Raw genomic sequence first — 18298 nt, 5'->3', positions numbered from 1 at the left:
AATTCTTGCATGGGTAACATCATCTGATCGTTTTGCAAAGATCCGTGTCATTCTGAAACATACACATATTCTTTATATAATTGTTTTAGCTTTGTCCGTGGAAGATATCTCATTTCTAATAGTGCTCATTATCAGCCTAAGCCGGAACTCCAGAAACAACCGATTGTGCTACAACAGCTTCAAAATCAGATTCCATCTTTCAGTTTTATCTGATTCTTCTGTTTCAGTTTCTGTGCCTGTTTGCTGATTAATACTCTTTCTGCAGTGGGACCTCACTATCTGACCTCTCACTCCAGGTTAGATGCTATGCTTCCCCCAGATGGTTTTATATAGCCTACTATGATAGTAATGTCATCTATTTCTGCCTTGCCACAAATTCTGTCATTTAAGTCTTCCTCTCTTGCACTGACTTTTATATTCTTACTTGCCCCAACTGATGGTTTAAATTCATTGTTATTCTTTCTTTCTTTCATACATTCAGTGTTGCTGTTTAGCCTGTTATTCAGCACGTCATCCAGAAGCTGCCTCAGTTCTCCTGTATCCTTCCAGATTATACTGTGTAAGTCATTCAGCACAGGTTCGAAATAGTACCTTAGGTTTCATAAATCAAAATGACTGCAAGATTTCTTTCTTCAATTGTGTTTCCTCCATTTCTTTCTTTCTTACACTCATTTGGCTTTCCAACTATTCTCTTGTTTCGCTGTGTCAAAAAATAGACAGAAATTAAAACACACAAAATCTCTCAGAATGTTAAACCGTCATCGTAAATTCTAGCATTCTGTAGGACTAATGTCAAAAACAGCTGAGAAAAACATACATTCCCGATAAGTGTCACCCGGTGAAACGCACCTTCCATCTGTCCTCGAAGCTTTCCCTGAGCAGAATGCACGTGCCCTCGGCAGTGAACAGTGCGCGAGACTGATTCATGATGTACTGCTCTCACACTTAATTGGGGACACTTATTGGTGGATCCAGTTTAATTACCTGCACAGTTAGTGTCCAATCAGTCTAAGTAAGGATCTGTAGTCTCACTTTGACTCGCAAGATGTTTATTACTCCTATCTCAGTAATGAAAAACCTGTAGCGCTCAAGTTATTTTCAGAAACACTCGGAGATCCGAACACTGGACTGTAGTACAATATGTTCACCACTGACATTTCCCTGCAACTTCTGCCGACAATCTCTGTAACAGAATGAGCCACACTTAGATTTGTACAAAAACAAATGAAATTTATTGGCATCAATTATTTCTAGCCCAGTCCATCAAAAGCAGTTAAATCCTGTGCCAGGGCCTCTTTTTGTCAAACAGTCCAACACTAAGTAATCCAACTAGCCAAGAAAAATAGGAAAGTGCATGATCCCAACTGGACACCCGTGCATGGGAGTCCACTTTTGAAAGCTCTCTCAGTAGCTTCCCCTACATGAAAACTAACCTAATCAATTACAAAGGATCACTAGGGACTTTCATTTTAGGGACATTAAAACACAAACATCAACCCAGGGACCCACGACGCTAGTCTCTATCCCACAAGGGCTTCTGGCCAATCCACTCATTAGGCCGTCTGACCAATTGGAATTGGTAGCAGAATCTAGGCCTTCTCATTGGCCATTTCCTGCTCCCACTTATAGCACTTCTGTAAGGCTGCCTCCTGCAAGGACTTTCATACCTTTATCTGCAAGGGGTGACTGAAAACTTCGGTCATGCAGCAGAAATTACTGGATCTACTCAGCTTTAACCAACACCCATTTAGGAGGTATGGTGACAGATCGGTCCATCATCACTGGGCTAAACAAAAAATTTGTCAGAAAACCACCTCGATGTAGTCAATGACTGGCCCTTGCAAACTGCAGGAGGACAGTGGACTAGCATAGAGCTGTATCCAGAAAATGATATGTTATGACAGGCAACAGAACACTCAGTATTGTTGCAAAGTGGACAGTGACAATTACAAAATGACTTGCCAGTACTTCTGCTTCCAGAAATTAATTAATATTATGCTGAATGATAATCCACACTAAGACTCAATCCATTAGCAAATATGTTAAAGAGTTCATGTCCTTTTGCATACATTTTTCTGCCTGCCAGCAGAGACACACCCAGTTACGTGAACAACACAATGGGGGACAATGCCCTGTCTACTCCTTTAAGAGCTTATTTACAGACAGAGAGAGAGAGAAAGCCCTCTAACGGTACATAAGTTGCCTCCTTTTACTCGTCAAATGAAACCAGTTTCCTCAGAGACAAGGATCATCGTGCGAATGTGTAGCTGTGGATCCAGACAACCCACAGGTTATCATATTGTTACAGCTTAGCATCAAAAACTATTGCTTAGCATCACAAACTGTTGACAGCGGGAAAAGAGAGAAAGGGCCGTCATTAAGACACTGACAAGAGGGTCTTTAAAATGGGAAAGCTGGTCTGCAGTTTGCATGCTGCTGAGATGAGAATCTTAAGAAAGTGGTGGACAGTGATCCGTTACCAGGTGATGAGGTGTAGGGCAGTGATACCATTACTAGCTGTGCGGTGTAGGCCAGTGTTTCCCAACCTGATAGTAATTACCCCATGAGGGGTAAAAACAAAATGGTTCAATTGTTTCTCAGTCATGAAGCAAAATTATTTTTTGAAGATCATTGTCATTATCATAACTATTTCATAAGAGTATAATACTGATTACATAAATTGCCAATAATTACATTAATGTGTGACATAATGTGGTTAAGATTACAGCTTGTGAAGCAGGTGTATGATCATCTTTCGCACAGTCCATCCACTACACACATACATAGAACTTTGTACTGAGCACCCATGACAGTAATATATCCTTTTTCAGAGTTGTAAGTAGTATCTGCAATAGACCAGAAATAATGGGAAGTCCACACTGGAATAACAACAAAATTACTAAAAAGATAGATTACTACTCTTCATATAGAGGAGACGTTGAGGCACAGGCAGACACAATGTAAAGACTGCTGTACATTTAAGCCTTTGGCCAAAAGGCCCTCTTCCGTTAAAATCTATGCTAAATGTAATTCAGTTCCAAAGAATAATTTTAAATGATAGTATGTAATAACTAATGACTTGAGAAACGAGTATTCATGATGATAATTGTTTTTGTTTTATTACTTATAAATAATTATACATGATAATTTGAATTATTAATAATAATAATTTTAATTAGAAAGGAATCGAAAATGTTTTTCATCAAGACCTTAACTTCTTATTACAGGAAAATGTGACGAAGTTATGAAAAAAGTGATGGAATACTTGGAACTGTCCATCCCAGTGTACAGCAAAGATAGAGACCCCATTTTTGGACACTTCACACCTTTGCATCCAGCAGAAAAACACACTACTTCGAAGTCTTGCCTCAGTGTACCTCAAGTCACCAGCACAGGAAATCACACAGTTTCTAAGGAGGAATCTAATACTAAGTGTATTTTAAGTGGTGATATTGATTTTGAGGGAGGTAATGCTGACACTGCAGTATTACCAGTTAAGTCAGTAAAAAATAAACACAGTCAGTTTCTTCAAAGTAACTGTTCAATAAACAGTGCTGGTGAGTACAGTATTAAAGAGAGAAGAGAGTGGAAGGAAAATATTAAACACTCTTCAGCATTAAATGCAAGTGTAGAAATTCCAGTAGACGATAATTCAATGACGAGTGCTGACCAGAATTTGTATGTAGCTTATGAGAAAATGCCATTGTTTTATTTTAGTGTTGAGTCTGGTAATGAAGTTGATGACTGCCGAATTATCTGCAAGGAACAAGTTGGTGAATTGGAAACAAATTCTCCAATAGAAATTGTTTATGAAGGTGTGAAATTAAGACTTGGTGAGCATCTTGTTGGTGGCGATAACTGGTATAAGTTGTCATTGTCTTATTGTTGTACATGTCATTTTGATAAAATATCTGATAAGCTACTGTCTGCAGAGGCAGGTCATTTATCAAAGTCTGAAAATACTCATTCAGACTTGCTAGAAAAAGGTGACTTTGCAGACAAATTGCATAGAATATTGCTTAACGTTAATAAAATGTCCATTAAGCAGTGTGATCTTATTGCTTTCAAAAATTCTTCTACGACAGGTAACGGTAACACTTCAGACAGAGATAAAGTGTGCACCTGCAACCAGAGGCCACAGGCTGATAAAATTTTCCAATTAGTTGATAGATCTATATGTAAGGAAGTAAGTTCACATTATTTTAAATATATCTTGGAATGTGGTAAACAAATTGTCCAAGATGAGAGGACAGATTGTGTTAATTTGAAGCCCTTGCTCAGTATTAAAAATGATATTTGTGATAAAGGTGTAAGTTCCAATGTTCATAATAGTCCTCATGTAACAAAGCTCAGTTCGTGCCATAGCCAGTGTCATTTACACGGTGGCCTTCCACCTGAGGCCAAAATCTCTTCTAGCAAATTAGACCGTGTTAACGGATGTGTTTGTACTGTCGATAATTGTCTTTGTAATAGTTCGAGCTACTGCAGCTTCCATGAAACTGACAGAGAATTAAGGTTAAAAACAGTTTCATCAAATGCCACAAATGTGTATAAAAGTAAATTATCACGTAATCAGAGAAAAAAGAGAACTAGGTACACTGTGTTGAAAACGCAACATAAAGTGAACAGGAAAGTAATGGAAAACAAGCTAAATTTTAATAGGAGTCATACTAATTGTGTATTTTGCAAATTTAACTTCAATTCCAATATTTGCTTATTTTACCGTCCTTCTGTACCTAATTTCAAGAACATAAACAAACTTAGTAAGGACTCAAAGAATGAAAAAATCTTGTCTGTTTGTGAATGTTGTCAACATACAGACGACAGTAGTGACACTGGAGAAATTGAATCTAGTGACACACTTCAGGACACACAAGCACCTAAAGCAGGTAGCAGCTTTCAGTCTGGTGAAGATTATGATGAAACGTTGACCCAGAAAATAGTCGTGAAGAAAAAACCCAGCAACCCAGGATGGTATGGCAAAGGATGTAGAAAATTAATAAAAAAGAAAAGGAGATAGCAGTTTCATGTTTTTTCCTCATTTGTATGTTTTGTTTGTAATGTAATGTGTAATGCTAGCAAATATGTCCAAATGCTGAGTTGTCTTTCTGGTCTTCAAATTTACCAGAATCATATATGCAGTGGTTCTTGCTAGCACTTGACTGATTACAATATTCTGGTGCTTTCTTTCAACCATATAATTTAGTGTTAATTATAAGTAATTCGATTTGTTCAGAGTTGTCTATTTACAAACATTCTGTGCAAATAAAGTGTTTACATCTTCATTTTGAAGAAATGTTTGAATGCCTTTGTCCATAATTTTTTTAACAATCAGTACCCAGTAGTTTATTAAAATAATTTAGGGGGAGTGCTTATGTATAGATTGAACCAACCACAAATAATTTTTTTCACTGTTCCATTGTCGCCTCACAACTGCATGCCTATTCCTTCACTATTGTGTCAGCTAACACAGTGATAAATTGTGTTGTCATACGCCCAAGTGAGCAGTAGTAATATAAAATGAACAGTGAGCTAGGAGACAGAAAATTTATTATCAATCTGAGAACATGATACAGATTACAAGCTAGCAGCACAATCCCACTAAGGGCAGTTGTTTATGAGAAAATTAGTAATCAAATGAGCAGCTGGCTAGGACCTGATGCAACTGTGCAGTTTAATGCTTTGAGTTAGCCATTACTGCAGGGTAACACCTGTTCATGGCAACAGTGTGATGCAATGAATGTTTCTTTCATTGTTGTTTAATTAAACAGAGCTTTAGCACATTTTATGTAAGTTTATTTTATTGCTGTAGAATTAAACTAAGAGTAAATTGTCATTTCATCCATACATATTTACCTTATTAACATAAAGACAGCCACTCTCTTCACGTCACACCTACTTTTGTTATGAAATCAGTGCACCTGCTACAGAGCTAAGAGGGTTTTACTACGGTTATTAAAGCCTCCAAACAGTGACTTCACTGAAGAATGAAAAAATTGTCATTTATGAGAAATTCTGTTTCTCCGACTTTGTTTCCTAACAGTCTAGAATCGTGAGATGACTACTTCTTACACCCAGTGCCTGCAGTGGTTAATCAGTTAGAACTGCAGCTTCTTGAGCGAACAAACTCCCTCATGTCTTTGTGACAATTCTTGAAACAGTTACTATTGCTTGCTTTTATTTCATATATACATTACCCCATTGTTATCAAACAGTTTTGGCATAGCGTACAGTCGTGGAGGTATGGAAGGAGGTGAAGATTTGGAAGTTCAACCCCACCCCCTTTAGAAATAGTCTGTCAGCACTAGAATCTCCATTAGTGGGGGTACCTGATCTGCCCCACACACAAGACTGAGCTTACACGTCACTTATCACTGCCGCCATTGTTTTCTCACACTTCTCTTCTTTGGTACAATCTCTAATACTATCCTAATACAAATAAGCGGTCTCATTGTATTTCTAACAACAATGGCAACACAGTGGCCAACATTTCTAGAATCTTATGTTGTTTGGTACATGTGTGGCAGCGTGACGTTGTTCTTTACCTAAAATTTACTCACTTTAGTGACCTCTATAGAATCCTGGCCTATTCTGAAGTAATGTATAGTGTGGTTCAAGCCAGAAAAGGTGTTTAAAAGGAAGAGTGCACTGTATGTGTCAGCAGGATACATAAATTGTTCTGTCACATGACTTAAAAATGGATTCGTTCTATCAGATCTGACTGAAGCTACTAAATAAACCAAGTTTTCAGCTAAAATGCCTGTGCTATATTCTCACTTCAGTAGTACACATGTTGCTACAGAGTTCTCACTTATGCACGGCTGCTCTCCAAAGAACTGCAGTTTTTACCAATCAATAAGCAGTAGGAAAGTTAACACAATGGTTTATCAGTTCATTATGATCACTCAGTACCATGATACACAGTTAAACAATATTCAGTAATTTGAAGTTTCTGAAATACTGGTGCATAGCACACAAACAGAAAATCTTTTGCCCATCAGATGAAAGCCACAATTTTCTTGGAAAATATCATGAAACTTCAGGAAATGTTATTTACAACAGAGAGTTGGGTGATGCATTCGATACCCCTCGTGCTGCAAAAAGTACTCTGGGTAGCAACAATAGAGATAATGAAATCACCATTGTCAACCGGATACTGGCAGCGTGTTAAACTAGGGGGAGGTTCTTAAGTGTGGTAAACAGCTGACAGCTCCAGCTGTTTTCAACTTTTTTACATAATAGCTCACTTAACAACCGCAGATAAGCACTCATTTAATAAACTGAAAATATCTCCACTGTATAAACACTAGCTTAGTAAAGTGGAGACAGGAAATGCTGTGGAGGTATAGTTTGTAAACTGTGCTCATGAGGGAAGTTTCTTTCCTGTAAGAATACTGTGGCTGCTGTACAGGATGACTAAGAATCAATTTCCCATCTACCAGTATAGAAAAGTGTGCAGAAATTTACATCGATTCTATCTATAAGCTTTTCTTGCATTAAGTGTTATTAGCGGGGCCAGTTTAAGAACCGAGTGACACGAGCTATCGCTTTAGGTGCCGAGCTGAGAGGAGCACCAGAGGCACCACAATTGTAAGACTTCTGTACAGAAAGTATTGCAGTTAATAGTGGCCAGTCAGCATACCAAGCTTTACGGTGCTCTGGAGTAAAAGATTTGTATACGGTGTGTATCACAATTTGTAGCAAAAAACTGATAAGGGTGAATTTGTATGAAGAGGGAAAAGTGGGGTGAGGGGGCACCAATGATAAGTCACTTGTGTGAAAAAAATTTGTCGGATTGGTCCTAATTATTAGGAAGACGTATGGGAATTATGTGTAGTGGTATCGCGCTCTGTGGAAAATAAACAACTCCCCTGGCATGTCTGCGCACTTAGTCACCAGTTATCCGTAAGGCATGCTGCAGGGGGTCGGTGTAGCTTTGTGAAATGCCCTGCAGTTGCTTCTCATTACTTAGTGGGGAAGGTAGAGTGCATATCACCACCTACCCCCTCTCGGTTTGCAGATCTATGGTGGAGGGAATCGCATTACCACATTATGTCAACCTACCTTCTTTTACACTTCTGCCCTCCACACACCCTCCCCCACCCACTGTAACACAATGTATCCCTTAATATGCCCTACTGCACTTAGGTGTGGCACATAAGTGGTAACCCACTTTGTTAATAATAAACATGAATTTTATACCATTAAAACACTATTTTTAATAATCTATAACTTTTTCCCCCAATCCCTGAGAAGTAGAAAATATTACTCATAGAGAAAAAAAATGAAGAGTTGTGAGAAATTTGATGCGGTTTTATTTTGTACTAGAAGACATTTTCACTAGAAGATGCAATTTGAGAACTGTTTCAGAGTAACATCAAAAAGTATCAAAGAGAGCAAAGATGAAGGAGAGAGTGTGTACGTTCAACATAGTATTAGGGTCAGTCAAATGAAACTGAGGCAGATAGGAAAAAAGAAAGTAAACTGTTCAGTGTTTCAAAAGTAAGCACCATAACTGTTAATACACTTATCCCATTGTGAGACAAGACAGCCAATGTGTTCACGGAAAAATATTTACAGTTGCTTACAGGGCCACAGTCGTACCCATCTGAAGCAAGTATAAGGTCCCAAATGTCTTTCTTCACGCCTCAAAAATAGAATATCGCACGTGGAGATCAGAATTGTACAAACGATGTGTAAGGGCTTCCCAGTGAAACTTCTGCAGCATAGTCGAAAAAACTTTGGCAGCATTTGGTATGGCATATCCGCAACACAATGCCATCTGTCAACATTCCTAGGTGTATGGGCTTGATGGTGTGCTTAAATTATTGCAATGGGTCCAGGTCTATTGTGATACCATGTTCCAGAAAGTCAATGTGAGCAGCATGCCCTTGAGGTCAAAGCAAAGTGAGCAGCATGCCCTTGAGGTCAAAGCAAAGATCATCATGACTTTCCCAGAGCTAGAGAGAGAGAGAGAGAACTGTAAGGAAGCAAGTGAGAGGATGTTGTTACGGATAGCCGGTATCCTCTCTCTAAAACACAAATGCATGCTTGGATTAATACAGTTCTTTATTTGCATCAACGGGAACATTTACTGTAATCGAATGGAGTCCATGTTTGAGATACAAGTTCATTAGTAATAGTCACACTGTAGTCACCAGCTCTGCGATTAAACTGACAGACGCCAAACTATATGAGTGAGTGAGGCCCTCTGATCAGTGGCGGCGGCCTAAATACGTGTTGCCGAAATGGTGTTGGCGGTGTGTTGCTTGTGTCTCTCTGGCCTCTCTCGTGATAGGCACGCTTGATCCAGTGCCTCCGCACTTTGTCTATGCTGACCGGTGTGCTGGCGACAGCTTATGGCAGCACATTCCTCCCCCGAAATGACGCACCACTGCAGTGTACAGAGAATGCGAACAACATTGGGGGGGGAGACATGTATTTAGGCCGCCGCCACTGATCAGAGGGCCTCACTCACTCACTCACAGAGTTTGGTGTCTGTCAATTTACTCGCAGAGTTGGTTTACTTAGTCACAGGCTACGACAGTGCATAACAACCAGATTAGTGACTAAATTGTGCAGGCAGCGAAATCAGAACGTGCTCAGTGTAAAGACACTGCAGCTATCCAGATGTTAGCAGTAAATTTTCAGTGTGTTCGGAATAAAGTTCCTAAATTTACTGCCTTCCAGGAAGCGTGTGGCGAGCAAATTATTCTCGGGACTGAGACCTGGCTGAACCTGAGATAGGACGTTCTGAAATATATAGTGAGGGTTGGAACGTGTATCGGAAAAACTGATTAGACACTGTAGGAGGTGGTTTCTTCATTGCAGTTGACAAAAAAATTGTGTCTACTGAGGTCGAAGTAGAGTGTGATTGTGAAGTTATCTGGACATGTTTAACAGGCTAGGGGAAATAAAGTTAATTGTTGGGTGTTATTACCGGCCACCAGGTTCCATCGTGACAGTTCTAGAATCATTCAAAGGGAGTCTACACTCTGTATCGCAGAAGTACACGGATCGTGCTATATTAGTCGGAGGCGACTTCAACCTACCTGGTACAGACTGGGATGTCTATGGATTCATTACAGGTGGTACAGACAAGCCGTCATGTGAATTACTTTTGAACACGTTAACCGAAAACTGTCTTGAACAGCTAAATCGACAGTCAACACGTAATGGATATATTTTAGATCAGGTAGCCACGAGCAGATCAGACCTCATAGACGGTGTCAGTGTTGAGACAGGGATTAGTGATCATGATGTTGTCATTACGACTCTGGTTACGAAAGTTAAAAAGTCAGTCAAGAACATATAAGCAGTTGTTAGCATCCCACTTAGTAAATGAATCGACTTCATTTACTTCCGGTACGATGGACGTGGAAGAATTATGGGCAAATTTTAAACACATTGTAAATCACGCATTGGAGAAGTATACGTCAAAAACGTGGGTTACAGATGGAAAAGACCCACCGTGGTTTGACAGCGCAATTCGAAGAATGCTCAGGAAGCAAAGAAAGTTGCACTCACGGTACAAGAAAGATCTGGACAATGAGGACAGGCAAAAGTTAGTAGAGATTCGTGCTGCTGTAAAAAGAGCGATGCACGAAGCATACAACCACTACCACCGTCATACCTTAGCAAAAGATCTTGCTGAACACCCAAGGTAAGCAGGTTGAAGGCTTCCAACCAGTCACTCACTGATCAGTCTGGCCTGGCAACGGAAGACAGCAAAACGAAAGCTGAAATTTTAAATTTAGCATTTCAGAAATCTTTCACGGCAGGAGGAATGTACAAACATACTGCCATTTGAGTCTCATACAGATTCCCTTATGGAGGACATAGTGATAGACATCCCTGGGGTTGTGAAGCAGCTGAATGGGTTCAAAATAAATAAATCGCTAGTTCCTAATGGGATTCCAATTCGGTTTTACAGAGAATACTCTACTGCATTCGCTCCTTACTTAGCTTGCATTTTTCGCGAATCTCTTGCCCAACGTAAAGTCCCGAGCGACTGGAAAAAAGTGCAGGTGACGCCTGTATATAAGAAGGGTAGAAGGACAGATCCTCAAAATTACAGACCAATATCCTTAACATCGCTTTGTTGCATGCTTCTCGAACATATTCTCAGTTCGAACATAATGAATTTCCTTGAGACAGAGAAGTTGCTGTCCACGCATTAGCACGGCTTTAGAAAGCATCGCTCCTGCGAAACACAACTCGCCCTTTTTTCACATGATATCTTGCGAACCATGGATGAAGGGTATCAGACGGATGCCATATTCCTTGACTTCCGGAAAGCGTTTGACTCGGTGCCCCACTGCAGACTCCTAACTAAGGTACGAGCATATGGGATTGGTTCCCAAGTATGTGAGTGGCTCGAAGATATCCTAAGTAATAGAACCCAGTACGTTGTCCTCGATGGCGAGTGTTCATCGGAGGTGAGGGTATCATCTGGAGTGCCCCAGGGAAGTGTGGTAGGTCTGCTGTTGTTTTCTATCTACATAAATGATCTTTTGGAATGGGTGGATAGCAATGTGCTGCTGTTTGCTGATGATGCTGTGGTGTACGGGAAGGTGTCGTCGTTGAGTGACTGAAGGAGGATACAAGATGACTTGGACAGGATTTGTGATTGGTGTAAAGAATAACTCTGAATATAGATAAATGTAAATTAATGCAGATAAATAATCCCATAATGTTTGAATACTCCATTAGTAGTGTAGCGCTTGGCACAGTCACGTCAGTTAAATATTTGGGCGTAACATTGCAGAGTGATATAAAGTGGGACAAACATGTAATGGCAGTTGTGGAGAAGGCGGATAGTTGTCTTCGGTTCATTTAGAGAATTTTGGGAAGATGTGGTTCGTCTGTAAAGGAGACTGTTAATAAAACACTAATTTGACCAATTCGTGAGTACTGCTCAAGTGCTTGGGATTGAGGGAGGGCATAGAAGCAATTCAGAGGCCGGCTGCTAGATTTGTTACTGGTAGGTTTGATCATCACGCGAGTGTTACGGAAATGCTTCAGGAACTCGGGTGGGAGTCTCTGGAGGAAAGGAGGCGTTCTTTTTGTGAACTGCTACTGAGGAAATTTAGAGAACCAGCATTTGAGGCTGACTGTAGTACAATTTCATTGTCACCAATTTATATTTCACGGAAAAACCACAAAGATAAGATAAGAGAGATTAGGGCTCGTACAGAGGCATATAGGCAGTCATTTTTCCTTAGTTCTGTTTGGGAGTGGAACAGGGAAAGAAGATGCTGGTTGTGGTACGAGGTACCCTTCGCCATGCACCGTATGGTGGATTGCGGAGTATGTATGTAGATGTAGATGTAGAGATGAGCCGTGGCTGTGGAAATCGGCATACTTCAGACTGTACCCGCGATCTGGCTTGCGATGCAACAGGAAGGCGCTCCAGAAAAACTGCTGCTGGAGCACACGTCCAGGCACGAGGGAGTATCTTCGGGCAATGACAGCGACAGTGGGTCCACGTCCATCGGGATGGCAATCGGGGACGGCGGGCAGGGTGCATCGTCATCCGCTCCTCCTTGGATGCCCTGGTGGCACCAGTGGGTGGCTGCAATGGCCACGCAGTCCCGTGAGGCTGTGATCTGGGGGAAGAAAAGCAGCAGAATCGTGGGCAAATGACATGCACAAATTTTGTTCTGGTGGCAGTGCTACAGACCATCAGGACCTGCAATCAAGTACATAAAAGAGCCAATGCATTCCTGGGTCACGCTTCTTTCCCAGTGTCCACAGTTGCCACAAACCCTGAAAACGGTGCAAAGCGATACTCGCCGACCATTGCAGTGCTGGGTGGTGCTGTGGGTGTAGCATCAACTGTAGCAGCATCCAATGGCGGTGGCTGTGCAGAAGTTGCACTGACGGTGGTCCGTCTCGTGGGAGGGAGCGATAGAAGACGAGAAAGAGTTGCAGTGCCTGTTTCTGTATGTGGGTGGTGCTAAGGGCCACCTGTTCTGTAAAAGTGTGTACAGAGCACTTGTTATATGAAGAATGTAATTTTGTTCACAAAACTGTTCAAAATCAAGTGACATGAATTGTGATTCATTGTCTGACAGAAGTACTTCTGGCAAACCATCTATGCAAAATATGGAGGGCAATGTTTGAATGGTGCTGTGTGATGTGGTAGAAGCCAGAGGCGCGGCAAAAAGGGGACTTGCTATAAGAGTCTCCCACTGTGAGCCAACGAGTGATACAAAATGGTCGTGCAAAGTCACCCCAAGCTGAGAACGTCTGTGGTGGAGCGGATTGGTTTTCTGCACGTACATAACACTGTGACATCATCTGTTCAATATGGGTGTCCATGCACTGCCAAGTACAGTGCCGTCGTGCTAACCGTTTAGTGCAAACAATTCCCTAATGTCCTAGCTGGAGCAACTGCGACGCAACCTTTTGCCACACTTTGGAAATAAGCACCTGAGATTGGCCACTCTCATTTTGAATGAGAATCACACCCTGTCGAACTGAGAGGTTATGCCGATATGCAAAATATCAGCGCACAACTGAGTTCTCGATACTGTTCGATGAACGAGGCCAAGACGTGCGAATGTAATGCAACAAAATCTTGTGATCTGGGTCTGCTTCCTAGGCTTGTTCAAGTTTTCTATAGTTCAAGGAAGGCGAGATACGCCTAGGTCAGTAGACAATTTTATACTGATATGCGAGAGCAAAGCCCATTGTTGCAATTTTTGAGCAGTGCATGTAAGAACTGGCTTTGGTATGTGAAACAAGGACTGCAAAGGCTTGTGATCTGTCACAAAATAGAACTTGCGACCAAACACTTAGTGATGGAAACTAGTCACACCAATCACAATAGTTAGAGCCTCTCTTTCAATTTGTGAATAACTGCACTGAGTTTGAGTTAAAAACTTTGACGCAAAAGCAATGGGTCTGTATTATGCAACAATTCTGTGCAAAAGCAGAGTGCTGATTCTGTAGGAAGAAGTGCTGACTTGCAAAACTAGCAGCTTGACAGGCTCAAAATGCACTAAACATCTGTCACTGAGCAAGGCATTTTTGAGTTTCTGAAATGCATCGTGACACTCTTTGGTCCGCACAAAAGGCACATATTTCAGAGACGAGCGATACAATGGAACCGTGATCCGAGTAGCATTCAGTATGAACTGGATGTAGCATGTCACATTACCTAGTACTGACTGCACTTCAGATAAATTGCAAGTAACAGGCAGGTCACAGATTGCAAGCAAATGATATTGGAGGGGTGCACACCCTGACTGTTTACGACACGACCTACATACTGTAGTATAGTCTGAAAAAAGTCACACGTTTCAAGTCGACACTTGAGTCCCGCTTCTGACAACACTAAAAAGAATACACAAATTGGCAATGTGTTCCTCTGGCGTATGACCTGAGATAACAATATTGTGTCACAGTAGTTTGAACAAAATGGGACTTTTGCAGTCAGCTGTTCCAAGTAATGTTGAATAATGGCGGGTGTGGAAGCACAGCAGAAGGACAAACGCAAATACTTGGAACAGTCCTAAGTATGTATTTACAATAAATAGTTTCTATGATTCTTAATCCAATGAAATTTGCAAGTAGGCATCACGCACATCCATCTTAGAAACGTAACGTCCTGCACCGAACCTGTTTGTGAGTTCTTTAGGGCAGGTAATGGATAAGTGTCAACTATTGTCTCTGGGTTGACTGTAGACTTGAAGTTAACACATGTGTGAATGCAGCCAGAAGTCTTAGGCAACAAAGCAAAAGGACTTGCCCACTGACTAGCTTGAATGGAAGCAATTTCACCATTATCTTGCAATTCAATGGTTACTTTGTCTCTTAAAGCAATTGGAACAGGGAGGGCCCAGAAAAACTTAGTTTGTGCATTGTCTTTCAATGTAACATGCACTACAAAGTTATTAGCTTTTCCCACTATTGCTGAAAATAGTTCAGTTAAGCAAACTAGTGATGCTGTCTATTGGTTCAAAAGCAGACACCTGAAGTACATTGTCTTGGATGTCAAGTCCAAAAACATCAAAGGCATCTAAACCAAATGTTTTCTTGATTTCAACTCGGTAAAATTCACTGTCTTTGTGTGAAATTTGTAAAATTCATTGTCCTAGTGAGAGATCTGTAAGTGGCAGGCAGACTACACTGTCAAACCACTGTAATTTCCTGTCCGTTGTAATCAGTGAGGTACTTGCTAGATTTAGTAAGCCTCGGTGAGCCTGACTGTTCATACATGGGATGATTAAGCAAAGTTACTAAGGCACCTGTGTCTTAACTGAAAGTTCACACGACGGCTAGCAATTTGTAATGAGACAAGTAGTTTGTTAGAACGTCATTGCACAGCACTAGAGTGAAAAGAACTTGTTGTAGGTTTGAAAACACAGCATTCACTGCATGTGCACGAGCAAATTGGTGTTTTTGTGCCATTGCAAACAAACTGCTTAGACATGGCCTTTTTTTTCACATGTGTAACACATTGTGTTATATGCTGGGCAGTCCTGTCTTTTATGGCGAGCAAACCATCTAAGAGCAAGACTCCATTAAATTCACAGGCCTGTTTACATGTCTATGTGGCAGTCCACTTGGCTGTGTATGTGCTCATTGTTGCGACTGCTTGGGGAGGTTGCGCAAGGGGCGGCTTGACCCTGTTCAAAGTTTCTGGCCTCTATGGCACCCGAATCATATTGCTCTAAGAGTTGCAATACTTGGGGAAGTTAAGATCTATTCCCGTATTCTACAATCTGGGATACTGAATGTTACTACATCAGGTATCATTACTGTTAAAGTTGCCACAACTACACTTAAATTTACACTTCTTATTCATGCCCATTAGTTCTGTGTCCCACTGATGGTACGTATGTTCCGCCTTTTTCTGAAAGCGAAAGAACTGATATCTAGTAGTGACTTGGACTGGCTGGGCATAGTATTGAGTTACTGCCGCAATTACTTCGTCACAGCTGGGTTCACCAGGAGTGCGATTGGGAATAGTTTTTGTGTTAACCTGAACAGAGGGGACCCTGCACTTGAAAGGAAGTATTGTAACTTGACAGTACCTTGGACACAAACTTGACAATGTGCTTGTAACTGAGTCAGATATTCAATCCATTCCTCCTCTGTTTCCGTACATTGCAAGAATGTTGGTATACTGGTTGGTGGCACTTGTTGGGCTGGTTGGTTGGTCAGTTGTGCTTGTGCGTCTGATGCGGCTTGTGCAGTCAGTAGATGTTGTACCGTAATCAGTGAGGTAGCGATTTAGTTGGTTATGAAACTGAAAAACTTATGTTAGATCCATAACAGCAGCTATCTGCAGCTGAGGTGCAGGGGCAGGGGATGGAAGGGATGGAGAGTTCATGGATTACACACATATGTTATATCAAAAAGTAAGAAAAGCCTCTGAAAAGAGAAATTTGATTAGTTTTGTAGCTCCCCTCCTGAAATACATACAATAACACAACTACAAAATAGCAAATAGAAACACTTGAACATGATCACCCTTGCAAGCTAAAAAAAAAGAAAAGCAAGCAGAATCTTCGGCCAAGTTCATTATCTTCGAACGCCACTGAATTATCCTTTTTTTGCCACTGTAGATCCTTCTACTGCAAGGAAGCAAGGGTGAGGATGTCGTTACTGTGGCCGGTATCCTCTTTCTACAACGCAAATGCACACATGGATTACTACAGTTCTGTACTTACATGTACTGGAACATTCACTTAACTTGAACAATCCATGTTTGTGGTAAAGGCTCATCAATAATAGTCCTGCTGTAGTCATTAATCTGATCGCTATGCGCTGTTGTAGCCTGTGATGGGTAAACCCAATCTGCGTAGTAAACTGGCAGATGCCAAGCTGGATGATTGATTGACTGATTGATTGATTGAGTGAGGCCCTTCAGTAAGTGGCGGCGGCCCAAATACATGTTGTTGAGGGGGACTAGCAGTGTCACTTGTGAGTACATCTATGGCCTCTCCTGATAGGTGCATTTGATCCATCGCCTACTAATCCATCTTTGCCGACCGGTGTGCTGGTGACAGTTTACGCCAGCAGAGCACAGGTTTGAATTTTTCCTGTGAGGGTGAATTCATGTGCTTAGAAATGATCGCTGTGATGCTTGATCCTCAACTCAAAATGATGACTCCATGTTTCATGTCCCGCAACAATAAAGGACAGGAAATGCGACAATAAGGGACAGTAAACGATATTCTTCATTGTGATACTATTCCATGCAGTGCAGTGATGTCGACATTCTGTTCAACTTCTGCCCCTCCGCCAGGTTGTGGGGAGAACAACTCTGAAACTTCAAATGCAGTGAAGGTGTGAATGGTACCACAACTGATCTGATGCCCAACCATCCACACTCTCTCATTTCTGATGGCAGCCTCCGCAGTAGCAATGACAGCAGTTTTCCACCAGGACAGGCGCCTTCTGTCATTCAATGGCCCCCACCCTCTTTGAGGTTGTTTATTCTATGCAGACACACGAGATAATGTATTCACCATACACAGCTGACATTCAGGCAAGAATTTCACTTCCTGACAGTCCTTCCACAGTTAAAAAGAGCGCTACATCTCGTTGTTCCTCTTTCCCAGCCTTCATAGCGAAGTTGAACACACAAACAAACACACACACACACACACACACACACACACACACACACACACACACACATACACACGAACACATGCTGCTCTAATGTAGAACATGTCTGACAGACAAATGGCACAGCAGTGAACGTACACTCTGTTCCTTCCTGATACAAGCAGAGGACTTCCATAAACACACCTACCTGCGTTACCAACATCTTTGTCACAGTATGTCTTATTTTTATTTGGCCCCCCTTATATGTTACTGGGAATTTTAAAGATTGTTTGCAAATCATATTTATAAAGATTGTTTGCAAATGATATTAATCCACTTATTCATAGAAGGAACTAAAAGAGAAGTAAACATGAAGAGAAAATGCCAAAAAAATAATGCCTATCCGGAAAAGAAAGAAAAACAATTAAATTATGCAATAAAATACTAACAACTACATAAGAATGCTATATATACAACTACATTATATATACTGCTATTATTATATATATTTTATGGCCTTCATTTGACCACTCTAGCCAACTTTATACAAATAATTTTTCAGTTTCCTGTCAGCTCAGTACTTCTTCATGCTTTCGGATCTCATCCTTCTTTCTTCATCGGAAATCACCCTTCCTATTGTCTGTCTGTTGATTCTCATTTGCAGTCTGGTTTGTTTGTCTCTGAGTTTCCTGATTTTGTCAGTTTTGTTTCTTAGGTCTTCCAATGTAATCTG

The 18298-nt window shown here is 41.0% G+C and overlaps 1 protein-coding gene across 3 annotated transcripts in view; it reads left to right on the top strand.

The window, feature by feature from the left end:
* The window catches only part of LOC126336279 (uncharacterized), a 183931-nt gene extending 178627 nt beyond the window's left edge, over positions 1-5304 (top strand). For all 3 annotated transcript variants that reach the window (XM_049999795.1, XM_049999796.1, XM_049999797.1), the window contains one exon: positions 3228-5304. In XM_049999795.1, coding sequence (XP_049855752.1) covers positions 3228-5020 — 1793 coding nt within the window. In that variant the 3' untranslated portion in view covers positions 5021-5304. The remainder of the gene's footprint in view (positions 1-3227) is intronic.
* The last annotated feature ends 12994 nt before the right edge of the window (positions 5305-18298 follow it).

Source organism: Schistocerca gregaria, chromosome 2 (genome assembly GCF_023897955.1).
Source record: "Schistocerca gregaria isolate iqSchGreg1 chromosome 2, iqSchGreg1.2, whole genome shotgun sequence".
Taxonomy (NCBI): Eukaryota; Metazoa; Arthropoda; class Insecta; order Orthoptera; family Acrididae; genus Schistocerca; species Schistocerca gregaria.
This window is presented reverse-complemented; position numbering and strand designations above follow the sequence as displayed.